This window comes from Leucopleurus acutus (genome assembly GCF_964270905.1).
Source record: "Leucopleurus acutus genome assembly, chromosome: 9".
Taxonomy (NCBI): domain Eukaryota; kingdom Metazoa; phylum Chordata; class Mammalia; order Artiodactyla; family Delphinidae; genus Leucopleurus; species Leucopleurus acutus.
Window position 1 is genome coordinate 6,245,776 of NC_139144.1, and position 20,537 is coordinate 6,266,312.

At 47.1% G+C, this 20,537-nt stretch overlaps 1 protein-coding gene across 2 annotated transcripts in view; it reads right to left on the reverse strand.

The window, feature by feature from the left end:
- The window catches only part of COBL (cordon-bleu WH2 repeat protein), a 259,101-nt gene that overhangs the window by 151,797 nt on the left and 86,767 nt on the right, over positions 1 to 20,537 (reverse strand). For both annotated transcript variants that reach the window (XM_082846931.1, XM_082846930.1), the window contains exons 3-5: positions 9,887 to 10,097; positions 7,417 to 7,645; positions 424 to 521 (exon numbers count right to left, since the gene is read on the reverse strand). In XM_082846931.1, coding sequence (XP_082703057.1) covers positions 424 to 521; positions 7,417 to 7,645; positions 9,887 to 10,097 — 538 coding nt within the window. The remainder of the gene's footprint in view (positions 1 to 423; positions 522 to 7,416; positions 7,646 to 9,886; positions 10,098 to 20,537) is intronic.

The window sequence follows — 20,537 nt, forward strand, 5'->3', positions numbered from 1 at the left end:
CTTGAGGCTGCACCAGGTTGTACAAGTTCTGAAGATTTGGTTCATTTGTCGGGATATTGGGTATTTATATAAACTTAACCGTACCATGCATTCACTTATCCATTCATCCAGAGGCTGTTTACTGAGCTTCAACCTCCTTCCAGGACTGTGCCGGTACCAGCAGAGAGGGTGCATGGCTTCGTGTTCTGCTGGTGAATTAAACACCATCACCCAAGACCACTGTTTTAGGAACCAAGTGTGGGATGTGAGAGGCATTTGTGCATACTGACACGACACGCACCCTACTTCCTGAAGGAGTGAGGACTCCTACGTGTATTTAGACAAATTCCAAGAGAGGCTGAGGACAAACATCTCGAGAAACTGTCTGTACAGAATGCAGAATCATATGTCAATTTGATTGATATTTGATACTGAATCAATTACCTTACTATCGCTTCTTTTATTAACTTTGAAAAATCCCAGAATTTTTTTCTTCTCTTTATCTGTCTCACCGTTGCCAAGTGATGATTTTCTAAAGGTTTCTGGGGAAAAAAAAAAAGTACTAAGTTATTTTTCAGCATATGAAACATTAGATTAAGTACTTTAAAAATATCAACAAATGATTTTTTTTTACTCTAGTCTTAAACTTTAGTTCTTATAAGAGAGCAAAACTATTTCTCTCAAAGCGTGCTGAGCCACCCAGAGCCTCCAGTTGGGTTTAGGAAATCTCTAAAGGTTCTTATAATCTTTAGTATAGTAAAAACAAAACAAAACAAAACAAAAAAACCCCGAATAAATCCAGAAGTTCTAGGGCAGTATTGTGCAACAAAAAATAAAGGGACTACTTACGTAATTTTGCATTTTCCAACAGCTGCACCAAAAAGAACCAGGTGAAATTGATTTTAATAATGTTTTATTTAACCCAATAGATCTAAAATATTAGTATTCCATCACATAATCCATATAACATTATTAATGAGGTGTTTTACATTCGTTTTGGTACTAAGCCTTCAAAATGCACTGTGCACATCACGGCACATCTCAGCTTGCACCGGCCACATGCCTCGTGCCTGACGGCCATGCCTGGTTTATGACCATCAGACCGGACAGCACGGCTCTCGGGACTGCGACATCTGTGCTAAACATCTGCTTTAAGAATTATGAGGGTGGCGGTAAAAACACAAACTAAATAAACTACATCAACAGCTTCCCGGCTTGAGGAGCCCACTCCTTTCCAGAACGTGGAGTAACAGTGATGGTTTACCCAGGGGACATCTGAAATAACCAAGTCAGCTCCTCCATGACCCATGTCCCCAGATTTTTCTTCCTCTACCTCAAACAGGATGTTTTCCTTTTTCATTACATTCTCTAGGGGACCTGTTTTTTCTTCTATTGTTTTTTTTTATTCTTGACTTCTAACTCCTCAATCTTCTCCATTTCCTGGGGTTTTCTTCAGCGGGATTTTCGAGCTAGAAAGGATGTTCTGGAGTTCCCGATGGGGCACCAAAGCCCAGGCCAGTCGGGATGGTGACAACGCAGCCAAGGGCCACGGTCTCCAGGGCAAGGCAGAACTGGTGGCAGCGGCATCCCTGGGACCTCGGGCCGCACCAGATGCCCATATGGGAGACTCTGGGCATGGGGCCCAGCGCTCCCCACTCAACAAGCACCCCCCACCCTGGGATCCTTAAGCTGTGGGGACCACACTTGAGAGCCAGCAGAGTAGAGCTTAAGGACGCCGTCGTGGGGGCGTACTGGGCCTCAGTTTCCCCATCTGCAGATGGAAGATGACTCAGATGGCCAAGCCTGGCACCCTCAGTGCCACCACAACCACTGTGACCATTATTCATCGATCGATGACACTCCGAAGGCCACTCCAGGCCTTTGTCATCCGCTCATCCTGTTCTTGTCTTCCAAGGCACACAGATACGGCCAGAAGAAAAGATGTTGAGGTGTTGCTGAAGGACTGAAAAGTTAATTTCCCCACACCGCTGCCAACTGCTGGACCACCACACCACTGGTGGAAAAACGTGGACTGGATTTTACAAACTCTGCCACCAAGATACCAACCCAAACCAGGTAAAAATCGGTGGACTGCTCATCTGCTAAGCAAGAATTTCATATTCCAACTCGAGAAGGCAGACGTGGAAGTCGGAGCCTTTGTGACATGCATTCTCCCAGTGAAGCAAAAACCAAGCCCCTGAATCCCTGCATTCTGTCAGTGGCAAAGGCTCCGGTTTTAGTCCCAGGAACCAGGCCTCTCAGCTTCATGCAGGTGGCTCAGCCAGGCCAATCAGCGGTCCCCACATCACACGACATCCAAACCAGCGAGGGGACCGGCTTCAGTGGTGAGACATGCATCCCCCCGGAAACACGCGTGCACGTAGGGTTCACAGTTAATTGCACCAAAACCCTCTGTTAGGCCCAGAGCCTGTAGCAAAATATTCTGTACCGCAGAGTAAAGCTATATGTGGACAATATGCCCCAACATGTATGTTTGTACCTCTGATGTTTCTAGAATTGACTGCTATGTGACACAGATGTAGCAAGTGCAGGATATGACAGTGCCTGAGAGTTGAGGGAGCGAGAACACATCACTGGCACACAGGATGTTGTGCCAGCCACACCACGGTGAGACTGGATCAGAGATTCAGCCTCTCATTTCTCTTCCTGGACAGGGGGAGGGGCTGGTCACCAGCCCCAGGACTGAGGCTCGGGCTCGGGGCACAGAGCCGCCCCAAGGGGACTGAGAGGCCACAGCCCACAGCTGCCCGGCTCTGAGCTGGGCCCCAACCAGACGGTCTAATCTCAAAGGTGAGGCTCGGAGATTCTGGACTGATGGGGCCTTCTGTGAGGTCTGAGACTGGCAGGCACTGCGGAAGGATGGGCTGCAGGGCAGGGCAAGATCACTTGGTTTTCCTGATCGTGTTCCCATCAGCCAAGACCCCCAAGATGCCCCGCCTGGCTCGCAGCCAGGCCTGGAGAAAACACGCCAGTTAAGACCTAGAAGCCGTGGTTCTAAGCGGATGGCAATTTGAGCGTGGAGTTTATTTTGTTTCAATTTACTCTCATTTACTACGACTTAGATATGAATAAAAACACAGGAGAGGTTGTGTCTCATCCGTTTGGAAGTTTCAAAGTGATCTGGAAGGTGATACGGATGAGCTGAGGGGTGTGGACGGATGGAGGACGCTGCAGGGGCCCTTGAGGACTGGCTCATTGAAAACGTCCACTTTTCCGGATGCAGAAATGGAGCAAGCCGTCGGGGGCCAGATCAGGGTCACCAAGCTTGTAAATGCAAGAGGGGAAACTGGGTCTGCATCGCAGGGAAATGTGCACGTTTGTAAGTGACCATCCCCATCATGGGGGTCGTCAAAGAACAGTCAAAAGAGCTCTGATTCACCTTCCCCGCTGCCCTCAGCCTTACAATAGCCCCAGATCAGACCACTCAGAACTGATCAAGCCTTCATATATATGAGTTTTCTGCTCAAACCAACTATCTATTCATGGTGCTTCTTTTTTAATTGGAGTATAGCTGATTTAAAACGTTGTGTTAGTTTCAGTTAGCTAGCTAGCTAGCTAGATTGATTGATAGATATAGATATATAGAGTGATATATTCTTTTTCAGATTCTTTTCCATTATAGGTTATTACAAGATATTGAGTATAGTTCCCTGTGCTATACAACAGGTCATCTATTTTACATATAGTAGTATGTGTATCTGTTAGTCCCAAACTCCTAATTTATCCCTTCCACCCTTCCCCTTTGGTAACCTTGAGTTTGTTTTCTATGTCTGTGAGTCTGTTTCTGTTTTGTAAGTAAGTTCATTTGTATCATTTTTTTTTTTTAGATTCCACATATAAGTGATATATCACATGGTATTTGTCTTTGACTTACTTCACTTAGTATGATAATCTCTAGGTCCATCCATGTTCCTACAAATGGCATTATTTCATTCTTTTTTATGACTGAGTAATATTCCTTTGTATATATGTACCTCATCTTTACCCATTCGTCTGTCAATGGACACTTAGGTTGCTTCTGTGTCTTAGCTGTTGCAAATAGTGCTGCTATGAACATAGGGGTGCATGTATCTTCTCAAAGTAGAGTTTCCTCCAGATATATGCCTAGGAGTGGGATTGCTGGATCATCTGGTAATTCTATTTTTAGCTTTTTAAAGGACCCCCCATACTGTTCTCCATAGTGGCTGCACCAATCCCACCAATAGTGTAAGAGGGTTCCCTTTTCTCCACATCCTCTCCAGCATTTGCTGTTATTGCAGACTTTTTAATGATGACCATTCTGTCTGGTGTGAGGTGATACCTCATCATAGTTTTGATTGGCATCTCTCTACTAATTAGTGATACTGAGCATCTTTTCATGTGCCTGTTGGCCATCTGTATGTCTTCTTTGGAGAAGTGTCTGTGGTGCTTCTTAAAAGAGAGTCCCTCTCTTTGTAGCATCCATCCGCCCCGTATGACGGAGGAGGTAACAGGTGAGGAATATGAAGGGAGACCACTGTCAGACACGACACCTGGTCTGTGGCTCCAGAACAAAGCCCAGATTTTCTGCATTATTTTTCTTTTTGAAACAAAGTCTAATGTTAAACACTTTACCGAACATGGACAGAAATTTCTATAAAATCCAAACACTCATTTGGATTTTAATGACTCTCTTGGAGTGTGTGTGTGTGTTATGTGTGTGTGTGTAGTCCAAAAGATTTATATAAGTCCCAATACAAATGTGTGTGCATACACGCCTATGTACATATGTGCATGCATATGTATGTATGTATTTTACATAATACATACATATATATAAAAATAATTTATAAGAAATGAATGCAAAATTTGGACCAGTCATTTACATACTTGTCTATAACAGAAAAGGTCAGATTTCACAATCCACACTGCCCCAGATTCTGCAGCAGGCAGGATGGACCCTGAGGGCAGGTAAGCACAGGTGAGAAGGGCACGGGGCCTCTCCTGCATGGACCACTTCTGCTCTGCCCTGAAGTTCTGTGCTCATAAAGGGCCGTTTTCTACAAACAGCTCCCTCACTGCTCACCAATCAGAACCACACAACGAACCCTTGCCCAAGGGACGTTCTTCTCTTAGTCAGCCAGGGAGTCAAGAAACCAAGCCACAACCTCAGTTCAGCCTGGCCAGACGCCGCCAGAGGTGCTGCCCTGCATCCCCTCAGGTCACCCCGTGCATCGTCCTAGCCCAGAGCCATGCAAGGTGCAGCTGGCGGGGCAGCGCTGGGCTCACTGTACCTCGGCAGCTCAGGGAAGGCTCCGACTGTGTTTTGGTCAGAAGAACTGGAAAAGGTAGGCAACAGAGAGTGAAGACAGGCTTCTTGACCCACGGCAGCACCTGACAAGGCCTTGGTCCCTGTGTCAGCCTGGACTGAGGCTGCTGTGCCCCGCAGAAGGCCAAGTGCAAAGCAGGCCTGCATCCCTGGCCTGGATCCCCTAGAAGCCCGCAGCTGTCTGGCTGCTAAGCGCCATCCTGGAAGCAGGTGGCAGCAAAGCCTTCCGCTTTCTCAAGCTGCCGCCGCCAGGAATTCCAGAACAGGGCGGGCCTCTGCCTACAACACATCTCCTGCCCGTGGCCTTTACCCTTCCCCAAGCAGCTGCCAGCTGGGAGGGGGCGCAACCCAAGAGGGGCAAAGAAGAGAGCTCCTCACGGACAGAAATGTTCTCTTCTCTACTCAAATGTCTGACTGTCAGTAGGATGGGATGGAGGCGTTTGGCAAGGATGACAATCAAATATTTCACAGCCCACATGGCACATTATTGTCCAGACGAAAAGGATGTTGGCCACAGGCAGGGCACATCCTCGTCATGCCAGGTGATGCTCCTTTATTTGTCTGGGGAGGCTGCTGGGGTCCCAGAATGAGGGTCCCCAGGAGGGTGCCCGAGGCAGTGCAGAGGAGGACTCAGGGGCTGGGGGACAGTTATTTCTCCGCGTGCAACAGCCTGCCCTGCCCTGCGCCGGGGTCAGAAGAGGGAGGTCCAGACTTAGGGCAGTTTCCGCTCTCTCCGCCTCACCCGTGTGCCCAGAAGACCCCCCACGGGCTTGCTGGGCGCACTCCTTAATGCAGAGGCTGGTTTCATACGCTTTTCCCAGGTATTAGATTCTACAGCTACCTTTCAAGATATTCCGATTGATGAGCACATAGCAGAAATACTCGTTTGCAGAAGACTTTTCCTTTCACGTGCTTAAATGTGGAGCAATTTTTCTTTTGTCTGTCCTTCTCTTTTTCTGTCTTTCCAAATGAAAGCTCTGTTTCCAAAGATTCCCAGAAACCAAATTTAAATAGGGCCGATATAACGAGACAGACACACCGGCAACACCCAGGCCCGTGCAGCAGGTGTTGAGAATCATCTTCTCTGTGTTTTAAAAACATACCGGATAAAACACAAGATGCATTACTCTCAAATGCCAGAGCACTGTTTTTGGAAGGAATAAATAGTCTATGTTCTTGTACATGACTAGCTAAAACCCTTCCTTGACTGTCAAATGAGACCCAGGGTCCAGAACCTTCAGGAGGAGATCTGGGGGAAGGGGAGGTTCCCCTGTGACCACTACAGTTTGGTAATAAGAAAATACAGACTTTTTTAATTGGGAAAAATTTTTTAAAAACTGTAGAAAGACATGAAAACTTGAATATGTGTGTATTTTAAAAGCCCAACCTTGTCAATATTTGTGAAATAAAAGCCAACGGATATCAAATGAGCTCATTAAAATAGACACTTTTGTGAAGTCCATTTTAATAATTCTAAAGTCAAGGAATATTAACTATATATATATATATATATATATATTTTGGTCTCACAGTTGTTCAAATACAGTCAGCCCCTGTGTCAATCAGGGAAATCTGCTTACACAACAGTCTTTGTACCAACATTGGCCTCGAGGTGTCACTCAAGCCAGAGCCTCTTACTAACTGTGATCTCAGGCTGATACCACCTTCACGGGAGGAGAAGGATAGAGGGGAAGCAGCACGTGTTGTCTCCAGGGACTGAACTGCATTTGGGCAGGTTTAGGGAACAGCTCACTGCATTCTCTCACTGGTTTCGATTAGGAGCAACGTTTGAGACCTGGGAGTATTTAATGGCAACTGAAAAGGAAATCCAGGAGAATACGGTTCACACGTGGCTTCTGAGAAGTTCTTTTAGAGCAGAAGCGCCAGTATTCTCACCTTTCCCCTTTTTACGTATCTCATGGAAGCTCACGGGAGACAAGGGGTAACGAGCATGCTCACGACTGGGGAAAGAGGTATAACTACAATCCATGTATTGTATTTCCCGCCCACTCCCGTTCTGGTTTGGACAAAATTGGAGAAGCCTGCAAACGCCCATCCCCATCGCTCTGTGCTACGACGCATGCGCGGAGAGCCAGCAGCGCCGCGTCTGAGACGCTGGGTGGCCTCACCTCTCTTGTTGTCCCAGGCGTAGAGCTCCTTTATCCCCAGCTCGTTCAGGGACTTGGAGAGCTCCAGCTCCTCACCAGCCACGTTGTCCCTGAGGAGCACCACGTGCTCCGGGCTGACGTCGCACTTGGCGCAGATGACTGGGAGGATGCTCTGCAGGGGAACCTCGGGGCTCACGCGCACCACCGCCTTCTGTGTGCGCAGGTAGTTCACCACCAGGCGCACCGTCTTCTGGAAAACACGGCAGGCAGAATTCCGTGAGCGCATCTTTGCACAGCTGTGTTTATACTAGAATGGAGCAGGGCATGATTTTGTGTGGACCGGGTCTTTCTTCCAAAATTCAGTGGGTCATGGGGGAAAGGGCACACTGAATAGGAATAGCAAATGCCTGGAAAAATGAATTTACCTTCCAATCTCTTTTGCTAATGAACAAACTGCTACCAACATGGGGAAATGGACAGCAGTGAGGGTCTCAATTTGGAATCTAATATACACACTGTCTTTCAAGGATTCTAAACAGACCTGAATGCAAGGCACGAATACGTTTCTTAAAGGGAAGTGGTTTGGAATTCTTGTGAACAATCCAATTTAAAGGAAGAAAAAAAAACCCTCAGAAAACAAGACATCAAATTTTTGTTTAAGAAGACAAAATACCCACATAAATAGATTAATATCTAGTATCATATATTTATATGAATATTGACACATATACACTACACACATATGTATTTTAAGCTAGAAAAATATAACATACACTAGACATACAAATATAATAGGCATATAATAATAGACATCATAATCAGAAAAAAAATCAATTTGACTAAAGCTGATTATACATGTCTACAGATAAAGTGACCCGTCAAAAACGTAATAGGCTGAAGTTTCATGCAGTCAACTTCTGTTTTGTCTTTACTGATCACCCACATTGTTCTAAGATCCTGGGGAGTGGACACAGTAAATGTGTATTGAATAAAAAAAAACGGACTGAGATTTATCTCACCCCTTTCCAGTCTGAGTGTCAGGGTTTGATGAATTTTAGGAGGAAAAATGGAATCATGGATCTTTTTCCATGCTTCTTAAACTGGAGTCATATATACACTTGGGCTCACCTGCCCCTGGGATTTGCAGCTGGGGTTCAAGACGGCAAGAAAAGCCACAGAATATAAATATAAAAAGGGTTTATTTCCTTAAACAGTGATTTTAATTGAAGAATTAGGGAAAACTCAAAGTATAGATACCACCAATTAAAAGTTATTAACCACCCAAACCTAGAGGACATGACCTGTTGGCCAAATTACCATGTTTAAAAATAGGGAAATTTAGGGCTTCCCTGGTGGCGCAGTGGTTGGGAGTCTGCCTGCCGATGCAGGGGACGCGGGTTCGTGCCCCAGTCCGGGAGGATCCCACATGCCGCGGAGTGGCTGGGCCCGTAAGCCATGGCCGCTGGGCCTGCGCGTCCGGAGCCGGTGCTCCGCAACGGGAAAAGAAAAAAAGTAGGGAAATTTAGTAGGTATTACAATAATCTAAAAGAATGAAATAGCATTGCTTTCAACTGGAGAGGAAAGATCCACAGCAAAGCCTTATTAAAAAGTACAATAGGGCTTCCCTGGTGGCGCAGGGGTTGAGAGTCCGCCTGCCGATGCAGGGGACACGGGTTCGTGCCCCGCTCCGGGAAGATCCCACATGCCGCACAGTGGCTAGGCCCGTGAGCCATGGCCACTGAGCCTGCACGTCTGGACCTGTGCTCCGCAACGGGAGAGGCCACAACAGTGAGAGGCCTGTGTACCGCAAAAAAAAAAATTACAATAAGCAGCTGGAGTTACCTTTAATCAATACTCAAAAGCCTGGAATCTATGCATAAAATATTATCCAAATTGCAATGAGTACTTCTGACTTTAGTATTTCAAAAGGGAACCCCTTTCTGTTTCCTCTCTCTAGGAAGCTGTTTACATCGTCTACATATTCCAACCTCTGCCGTGGACAGGAAGGCCTCCAGAACTCAGCTAGAACCTTTAGGACTAGGCCAAGAGGGTAGACATTGGCTACCTGTGGTTATTTCAATGAAAATTAAGAAATGAAAAGTTGTTTTTCGATCACACTAGCTGCATTTCGCATGCTCAGCAGCGACATGTCATCAGTGGCTGTCACCTTGCCGAGGGCAGAATTATAGACCATTTCCACCTTTGCAGAAAGTTCTGGTGGATAGTTCTGCTCTAGACTGGCTCCTCTTCTCTGGTATGGAAAGGAGAAATGCTACACAACAAACATTATTCAATGCGTGAACTTCGGTCTCCTAAAGTAAACTCAGTTTAGGGTCTAACTTAGCCCACCACGCAAGTGGAAACCTCAACCACAGCGTGCGTTGCTTATACAGCAGGGGCTCCGCCGGCCTCTCCTCAGCAGCTCCAGCACCCTGGGTCACAGGGAACTGCATATGGCCTTATATGACAAAGGGTCCCTCGTGCTACTGACCTCAGGCACCTTAGCGGGGCCAGCCTTAACCTTCGCTTCAGGAACTTTTTCTTTCAGAAATACGGTATGCGCATTCAGGGTCCCAACCAAAGTATTTGGCTTAAAATTCAAAGGCTGTTGAGTTTCTGAAGACCGGATCTCCAAGGCATGGTTGGACGGGTTCAGGTGGTTCTGAAGGCAAAGTTCAACCAGTAGGTCCATCATCGCGTGGCTGAAAGAGAGAAACAAATCACGGTCATGGGGAATGTTTGCATCTTCTGCTAGCTGAGTGGGTTAAGACAAATGAACCAGTGGGTGAATAAGCAAATTGGCCGACCGAAGAAAGAAAACAGCTTCTCGTTAATTCCTCAAGCATGACTGCACAGTGATATCTTAACACTTTCAATACTAATAAACAACACTACTGAAAGTACCATCAGAATCAGAATAGCTGGGAAAATAGTTACATTTCTAGTTAAACCCATGGATATGTTGACCTGAATCCTATAAGGTCAGCACAAATGATATTAACGTATGGGCATAAGGCATTAAATTTTCAGTTATTCACAAATATAGTGTATCTTAAACACTGAAATTTTAAGTTGAAGACAATAGCTTTCTTTTTAGCTAAAAAGTATGCTTTTTAAAGACCAAAAATGAAGAAAATTACCTTATTTGAATTTTTATAATTTCTAAATTTTAAAATTTTTAATAATTTTTATAATGTCTCCCATCACAGATCATTATTTACTAAGGGAGCCAAATAACAACTCAGCTTGTCCCAAAGAATGAAATAATCTCATTTCCATCATTTATATTCACCTGGTGGAAGTTTGTATATTTCAAGCTGACCTCTCTTTTCCTACACATTTCCTGAGCAGTGCGGCATAAACACCTCACGAAAGCGTAGGTCCTCTCCTGTGATCTACTTCTTAATCAGGAACTGGCACGGCAATAATTTCAGGTCATAGTGATGCTTTCCAGGTGTCTGGCACTCAGGGGTGTGTAGACCTGGGACTCATGGTGCACCTGTAAAGGCACAGGTGCCAGCTTCTGCCCACCATTCGGTCATCACTCACCTTGAGGGCTGTGAGCTGCGGGGGCCCTGACACTGAACTGTGAAACCACAGGCAAAGCTGCAAAGTACCCTATTTCCCATTCACTTGTTAAAAATATCAATAATATTCTAGTGGATACAGAACATTTCCCAGCCATCTCCATGACAATACTTCCTCCCACCCGATATCCAGGAAGTAATTAGGTAACAGCCTATGTCTTAACCAGGGGACCCTGGAATCACCTGGGACGTTTAGGAGGCTCATCACCCCCCTGGCTCCTGGGGACTCTGAAAGGACACGCGGTGGGGACAGGGCAGCGCTAACCTTCACGTGGGCCACGCTGGTGGGCGTGCAGGCTAATGACGCTGTCAGCTCTGATTCCCTCGGCTCCAGGATAAAAATCATCTTTCTCTCAACGACACGCATAATGCGTCAGAACAGGCAAGCAACATCACCAAAGACTCCAAGACACGAAACTCCATGGAAAAGCCTCAGCACAGAAAACAGACTTCTAACGATGCTAAAATAACGACCTGCTACTTGTTACCACGTACTATGTTTCCTCCATGGCCCAGAGCCATTCTGTGCAGGTCACACTGTTCCCACTTACCCTCACCAAGCCTGGGGGGTGGGGACCGTTATCCCCCAGTTCCCATGAGGGGGTGGAGCTGGGGTTGGGACCCTGGTCCCATACGATGTTGACTGTCACTTCCCCTCTCTTATCTCCACCCACAGTCTACTGCCACCAAGTAAACCAAAAAGGATAAATTCTCCAACAAAGATTTGAATTAATCCTAGAATGTAGACCACAAAGGACACCAAAGCTAGTGATGTAACCTTCTGTTCTTCTAATTCAATAATTGGTAACATGTTTTTTTTGGGTTTTTTTTTTTTTTTTTTCTGTACACGGGCCTCTCACTTTTGTGGCCTCTCCCGTTGCGGAGCACAGGCTCCGGATGCGCAGGCTCAGCGGCCATGGCTCACGGGCCCAGCTGCTCCGCGGCATGTGGGATCTTCCCGGACCGGGGCACGAACCCGTGTCCCCTGCATCGGCAGGCGGACTCTCAACCACTGCGCCACCAGGGAAGCCCTTGGTAACATGTTTGAAACATCACATCTGACCTTCTGCAAGGGAGCAGGCCAGCTCGGGCTGGAGGGGTTTTCCTGCATCACAGAGAATAAACTCTCCTTGCCATTAACAGAAGCTGGGACTTATTCTCGCGTGGACTCGCCGACGAGTGATGTAGCACTTGGTTCCCGTCCGGATAAAGAACTGTACTTGGTTCCCGTCCGGATTAAGAATCTACCCTATGTATCGAGTGGATCTCCTCCACAACTGGCCGATCGGCACCCACCCTGCTGCCCTCACTCTTCTGTGACCCTAACGTAGGACTCGGCTCTGCCCACCGAAAGCTCTTTAATGATGAAGCTGCAGTGACGTTTTCAACACTTGCGGGTGGAAGCGTTTCTCAACAAAATGTTTGGTGGGAGTAGGGAAGGGAAGCAATTCCCAAGCAGAAAATTCTATGATGCTGGAGGCCTATTTCCTCAAATTGACCATCTGGGGAAGGGGGAAGCACAAAAAAAACCAAACCACTGTAAGACCATGATAATAAAACTCAACACCATACCCGTCATGGTATGTGCTTAAATTGTTCAAAGGGCACAGAGGCCATTACCGCTTCAGCCAAGGGGACAGCATCTCTTCCCGGGGCTGGAACCCAAGCCAGGACAGAGGGTTTCTGCAGGAGAGCAAGGAGGTTCAGGAGATGAGGAGAACTCAGGCTTTGAGAGCTGTCTGTTCTGCAGGCCTCTCTCTGTGGCTACAGAGAGTGACAGACACCGTATCCTAATGCAGACTGACCTGGGCCGCATCTAAGAAGCTGGATACACAGCACAAGGCCTAACGTGAGGACCTGGGTCCAGAAGCATGAGCTCATCTCGCGTTTCCTGCAGGGCCTCCCACTCGAGTGATTCCTCCCCAGGCCCATTTAAAGCATGATCTGAGGAACTACTTTCCAGCACAAGCATTTCTGGACGGTGTCCTCAGAAAACGGGGTGAGAGTTGGCCGGCTTCTCTGCCACTTCCATCGCACCATGGAAGTGGCTATTGGCTGGCATTTTAAGTCACCAAACTCCAAAACAGCCAGCCAGTTCTGTCTTTGATGCTACTGGAAAAAGTCACCCAGAAGGAAGAGGAAACCACAGCACCGTGGCAGCACCCGATGGCAGTCATGGAGGAACCGAGCTGCTGTCTGGTCCCCGGGGGTTTGGATTCACCGGACCTCAGCCTGCAGAGGATGAGAACTTCTAGCCAGGCATCCCTGCGTGCCCTCCACAGGGCCTCAGCAGGTCCCGGGGCCACACAGGAGAGGACTTTCCGGAGACTGAAGGTGGCTGCCTGGTTATCCCTGCACACTCTCATTACCTCCTGAGCCGGACTCCCCAGGTGACTCCCACCTGCCCACAGGAGTACCAGCACCGCCTCTGATCCGCTGGCCCTTTGATGAGGGGTCGGGCATCTTTCCCCCCGAAGCTGGTTTAATGAAGGGACTCCAGAGGCATCCTAGGGCCACCCTCACCACTGCTCAGACCTGCCGCTCTGCCCCGGTTTCCTCCTCGGTGAGGATGAAAGGATTGTCCATCCACCAGTGAGTCTTAAGTCACCCCTAAGTCACTGAGCACAGCGCCAGGCACATGGTGAGTGAGAAGTGTTTGCTGAATAAACGAGTGAATTGGATCCTGTCTTTGCTATTTGCGGTTGTGTGTGATGAGACGTTTTCCCTGGCTCAGGGCAGAGCATCTCTGCCGGGATGTGGCTGGACTCCATCCGGCTCTCAGCAGGTAGCAAGATATACTCCTTTAAAGCAGCACCCTCAGGGGATTGCCCCATAGAGTTTCTTACAAAGAAGAACACTAGGCAATCAGACACTCTCAGAGTGTCGAGAAAGACTCAGGTGGATTAAAGAAACTGACGACACCATCATCGCTAAGGACCCCAAGCACGCCCTCTGGTCTCAGTGGTCCCCCTGTATGAATGATGCTGTGGACAAATCATCTCCCCCCACATTCACACTGATCCCCCAACTCCCAGTGTGACCGTATCTGGACATGGGGCCTCCAAGGACGCAATTAGGGTTAAATGAGGTCATAAGGGTGGGCGCTAATCTGATGGGATTTGTGTCCTCAGAAGAAGGGACACAGAGAGCTCGCTCTCCCTGTAACCCCACCAAGAGGAGGTCGTGTGAGCACAGAGCAGGACAGTGGCCGCCTAGGACCAGGAAGAGGTCTCAGCATGAAATCACCTGCCGTCACCTTGACCTTGGGCTTCCAGCCTCCAGATGGTGGGGAGTAAATGTCTGTGTTCAGGCTGCCCCGTCTGTGGCATTTTTAAGACCGCCTGAACTAAGACAAAGACAGACACCATTATCAGGGTCTCTGCCTCCCTCTCTGTAATCCCAAGTTCAAGGGAAGAGTAAAAGGTAGTAACAAAGAGGACTGGTTACCCCAAACCACAGTAACAGGGGTGGTGGGTGGGCAATGACACTGATCTTTGGGGTTTCTCTCCATTGCTCCTCAAATATCCTTTTCGTTCCAACTTTTTTTTTTTTTTTTTTCTGCAGTACACGGGCCTCTCACTGCTGTGGCCTCTCCCGTTGCGGAGCACAGGCTCCGGATGCACAGGCTCAGCGGCCATGGCTTACAGGACCACGGCATGTGGGATCTTCCCGGACTGGGGCACGAACCCGTGTCCCCTGCACCAGCAGGCGGACTCTCAACCACTGCGCCACCAGGGAAGCCCTTGTTCCAACTTTTTAATCTCTGTTCCCTGAAAGAATCTTAAGTGCTCCCAATGTAAGGATGAAATTTATTCTTCGGCATTTGTTTGTTTGTTTTTTAGGCGCAAAAAAGTCTTTTATACAGTATCTAAGCTTCTTTTGCTCACTCATTCACCCATTCACTTAGACATTAGGTCCTACTGTGTGCCCAGCTGTGGGGATTCAAAGAAAATAAAATATAGCTCTAATTCTCATTTGGTCTATCAGAAAGATTTCACATTTTTAAGGGTGATTAAAAGAACATGCAGATTGCAGCCTTCCTTGAGCATTACACATTCAAAAATTCAATACTGAACATATCTACAGGTAATTTCTGCCCATCCCAAGCAACTTCGGTATTACTTCTGCAGTACTTGACATCAAGAGCACAAAGAAAACAGATGGGAATAATTTCAAATTTTATCCTTCACTTTGGATATTTATCGATTACGTTATAATGATACTTCAAACTTAAAGAGAAAGATAACTTGGGTTTAAATCTAAACAAAACACTATTCTTACAGCAGAAAAAGGGATTTCCCTCCTCTTAAGTTATTTTTAAGTTATTAAATTTATTTTTAAATTTAGAAAGTGAGTAGAATTTTTCTAGCTCTCTCTTTAAAAAATATTACTTTACAAATATGTGGAGATTTCCAAAAACTGGTTTGCATGAGTCGGTGGTTTCAATAAGAAGAACCTGGTCTTCTTTCAGGTGTGGTTCTTTTTGAAATCCTGGCAGAGCGCTGGACAGGTCGAGGAACAGCCCATGCCAATCCTGCGCTCCCCAAATGCAGAGGGCACGTGGGGACCAGGTTGTTTGGGGACCACATGGGAGTCAGAGAGGCCAAGTCCCGTTTCCGTCCGGCAGGGCTGACGGATGGACCTCTTCCTTCTCCAAGGGAGGGCGCTTCCATCTAAATCACAAAGCTTGGCTTGGTCAGGCTGCTGGGGCTCACTGAGATGCTTACACTCACCTACAACTCCCGCTTGCTGCCGTCATGCCGGCGAGACCCTGGGCTCACTCTCGGGGATCCCGAGCTCACCCGGATACGCTGACGTCTGGCAGAGCCATGGCACACACGGCAGCAGGGGTTCTCAAAGTCTAACACGTGTTCTGAAAGTTCAAGCGTGTTCAAGCCCAGATCGCTGGTCCCACCCCGGGGTTTCTGATTCACTAGGTCTGGGCAGGAAATTTGCATTTCTCAGAAGTTCCCAGGTGATGCGGCGGCTCTTGGTCTGGGGCCACACTGAAAAACTACTGCACCCTCGGTACTCATGAAATGAGCATTCAGTACCTAGCAATGATTGGATTAAAAGGTGCCACGGTGTCAAGTGTACAAATCACGTTAAGGTCGCTACTTCCAGATATAACGTTAAAACAATCTGCGTGCACTGTCAAATCATAGACTGGTTGAATGGGCCTAGTTTCTCGTGCGGGATCGAGGCCAGCAGGTGGCCTGAGCCCTGGGTAAGGCAGACTCTGGTGCTACAGAGTCAGAGCAAGTCCAGTCTGGCAGCTTCACCTGGTAACACAGAAGCGGGACATGGCAAGATGCTAGCAGGGCCTGCCCAGAGTGGGTCTATTGCCCAGAGGCTGGGCTCTGGGTTTGAGGCCAGGGTCACGGGCAAAAATCCAGTCTTATGGCCGCTTAGGTCCCGAGCCCATCAACGAGGCACGGGGGAACAGGCCGCAGCAAAATGACCAGGGGTGCCTGCGTCTCAGGCACACGTCAGAAGCCCGGTCATCGGGATGACGGCACCAAATCAGAGAGTTGGTCACATCCTCACAAAACCGAAATGTCACCGGGGCCACGCAGCTGCCCCAGCCTGCAGGGGGTCTGAGTATGTGACCAGGGAGAGAGGGAGTTATGCCGATTGGAGGGACACGCCTTCTCCAAAGGCGTTCGACTTGTAAAACTGTTTAAAACACACTGCTAGTTGGAACACCCTGACCTGGGGAGAGGGATTTCAGAGGCTGGAGCTTGACAGTTATCCTCGCTGCATGGGATGTCGTGAGCGGCTGTCTGGACAGGTGTGGACGGGCCATCTCAAAAGGCGGTGCCTTCTGGTTAGGTTCTGACCACAGAAACGTGTGTTTTCCCTAAGTCCAACCTCAGCATCTTTGACCCCTATCTTGTCCCTAAGTCCAACCTCAGCATCTTTGACCCCTGTCTTGGAGGTCATCTGACTTGAGAATCTAGAGCCTCCTGTGTCCAGGTCATACGGGAGCAGGCTTTTCTGTGTGCTCCTCACTTGGCAGGTAAGTCAACCAGCCCCCTGGGGGACCTGGAACACAGCCTGGATAGCTTTAAAGTTCCCTGTCAGTGCTTATTTTTAAAACGCACGTAAAGTTTGCACGCTACCTTTAATGTAGAACTATTGTTCACTGTGTGTGAGTTAAATGAACGTTCAGATGCACCAGCTTTCTCCTGACTTGCCTAGTGCTGGGGTGGAACCTTGCATCCCCAGAGGCACGTGCAGTCTTGTCAGCGGCAAGTGGAGCCATAGGATGGCTTCCAGGATACACGCTGGGACCCGGCCAGCCCTCGTGTCCAGGCCGCGCATCTCCCCTTCTCAATACGGGTTCCAGCAGCAGTACACTTCCGCCTTCTTGAACAAACTGGTCCTTTTGCGAATGCTATTTATTTCCTTCTGTTTGCTGGGATGTCCTCCTCCCAGTGTCTCATGAAAGCTAAGTGTTCAATATGTATTTTGCTCAATGAAGAAATGATCATTTTCATTTTTTTTAGTCTATCGGGATCCCACAAAAGGAGACTGCCTCTCGGGAGGATGGGTTTAGCACCAAATCCAAAACCGTAACAGCACCTTTTCACAGGATAAGCAAGGAGTTGATAATCTATGGTCTGCCCCTTAACCAGGCTATTTCCTCACAGGAAAGATTCTTATAAAGAAACTTAGTAACTGGAGGCTGCTGATGAAAATTAAGGGATTTTTAAGGCAGTGGAAATACTCTGCATGATACCAGAATGGTGGATACGTGTCATGATACATCTGTCCAGACCCAGGGAATGTAAAACACCGTGACTGAACCCTGATGTAAGCCATGGACTTTGGGTGATGATGACGTGTCAGTGTAGGTTCATCAATTAGAACAGAGGTACCACTCTGGCGGGGGATGTGGATAACGGGGCAGGTTGGGTGTATATAGGGGCAGGGGGTATGTGGGAAATATTGCTGCTTTCCTCTCAATTTTGCTGTGAACTTAAAACTGCTCTGAAAAATAAAGTCTTTTAAAAAACAGTATCCTTTAAGTGAAAATGTAAATCAAGTTAAACCAAGCCTATTATTTGGAGAATGGTCCTCTTCTGGCAGCATCCCCAGCATCAAAACTGCCCTTTCCAGCTTCACCCCCTTCACACACTGGTGCTGGAGAAGAACCAGCTGCCTTCAGGCCCCGGAGCCACGAGCTCACAGGGAGCAGGGTTCAGGCCACGGTGCCTTGCTGAAGCTGCAAGCCAACCACACACCTGCTTTCTCTGTAGGGAGCGTGGCCAGCACCTTGATGGGCAGGGGATAGAGGACAGACCAGGGTTGGGCTCGCTCACCCCTCCCCCCCCCATCTCGGAACAGGTGAGCTCTCTCCAGAAGGGATTCGGAGGACGATACCTGTGCCATGGGAGTCCTGTGCTGTTTTACAAGGCCGGGAACCTGCAAATCCATGCACGGTTGTAAACTTGGCTATTATGAATGGGGTCTGACCGCCCACAGAGGCAGGACTGAACACTGAGAGAGATTTCCTCTCTCCTGCGAGGGAAATGCTTGCCTTCTCCTGTCCTGGGCCCCTCGGGCTCGCATGCCAACTGGACGTGAGTTAATTTACCACATCAGAACGACACGGACCCAAATCTCAATTGCTTGACACCATTGATGAAGCTCCCTTTTGGCAAAGGGCATTTTCTCTTCAAAGCCCTTCTCTTTACTTGTCCCCCGGTTAGAGTGATGGGACCAGCGGTCTCCTGGCAGTGGCCCTGAGCAGTGCGGGTAGCACCCTTCCTAAAAGGGCACCAGAGCTTCTTCCTTAAGAAAGTTCCAGAACACCCGTTCCCATGTCTCATCTAAGAACATACGGAGACTTTTACTTACGTTTCTAAATCCAAAGGAAACTTTAAAACAAGAGAGAAAGAAAAATCACTGTCATATGCAGAATGGAATCATCAGACTCCAAGTACTAACGCGTTTTCCTTGTGAGAATCTTTCATGTTTGGAAAGGTAGTTAAGGTGCTGACTGTAAATTATAAACGACTTGCTTATCCTGCGGAAAGGTGGACATGTTCTCTGATACAATGGAAGAGAGAAACCACACTGATAAACGATTAGTAGATCTGGTTTCAGCAAGGGTCAGGAATGTGACTTGGGCCCACTCTTGTATTATTGAAGAGCAGGACACATAAAACCAATTCCCAGAGTAAGAAGCTGCAGCGTCAGCAAGTTGCAAGCCGCTAAGGGAGCCCACAGGTTGCTGCGGGAAACCCCTGGGGAAGGGATGAGTATTTACCTCTTAGAAAAGAGAAGAGTATTTTAATACTTAATCCCTACAGCTGAACCTATTCTCACAGCCGCATTGCAAAATGGCACAGTGATAACTTCTACTCTGAAAGAAAAAGAAAATTAAAATTGAAAGAATGTGTTCAGTTTGAAAACATTTTTCAAAATAATATTTTTAATTTACAAGTGGGCATTCTATCTCTCCTCATGCACTGGTAACATCGGACCTGTGTATTATTTAAGACACGACCCATGAGTCCATTTTCTTAAAAGATATGTAACTAGACAAAGAAGCCATGGTTTCACAGGTGTATACTTAGCCACAAACTCAAGCTGTACACATGAAATATGGACAGTTTTTATATGTTAATCGCACTTCACTAAAGTGTTTATTTATAAATGTAACTAGAAATTGGGCCAAAAATATAAGAATGGTGAGTCAACTGTAATACAGTCACTAATAAAATTACACTCGTCTATTAAAGTAGTTTGTAAACCTATGCTAATATGGCCTGCTTCTCGAGTTAAAGTTAAGTGGGAAAAGCGTATTTAGAACAAAGACACTTTAGAAACCTGAATATCTCTTGCGTGAACCCTGCCCACAGGAGCTACTGCCTTCTGTGGGCGCTAGGCCACAGGGATCACGGTAAGTCCTAACTTTGGGGTCCAGGGCCTTCTGCTGGTGGGGTGGTGGCCACAAGGAGAAGCCCCACAGAGGAGCACACCCTGGTGCACCCTGCTGGGAACACTCTGGAAAGCTGCTTGGCACCCCTTTTAGAGTTGAAGATGTTGTATCCTAGGTACATATCAATGCCTGGAGAAACATTCCTTAACTTTTTGTACACACAGCCCATAAAATAATTTTTAAAACTTATGTACCCCTTTGCCAGTAAATTGTCACCTGGAATTTTCCTTATAAAATTTAATAGTTGCCAAGGATGTAATATCAGGTAGAATCAGAATACTAAGATTTTAACATAAAACTGTTGTATCACTATTTTCAATGTACCCACAAGAATAGAAACACGCAGAGTGATGTGATTTCCACCATTATCCATTTTTAAAAGACTCGAGCAAACTTTTTTTAAGATTTAAATATTTCATATCATTTCTTACCTTCCTTGGCTTCCTAGAAATATGACTCCCATTCACTCCTGCCTCAGAATTATACAAAACTATTTTTATGCTTGAATGTTTTTATAATTGATCACTCTATCATATTCTGCACAATAAAATGTCTAAACATGTAAATGGAATTGTTTTCTGTGATTTTGTTAAAACTTTTTATTA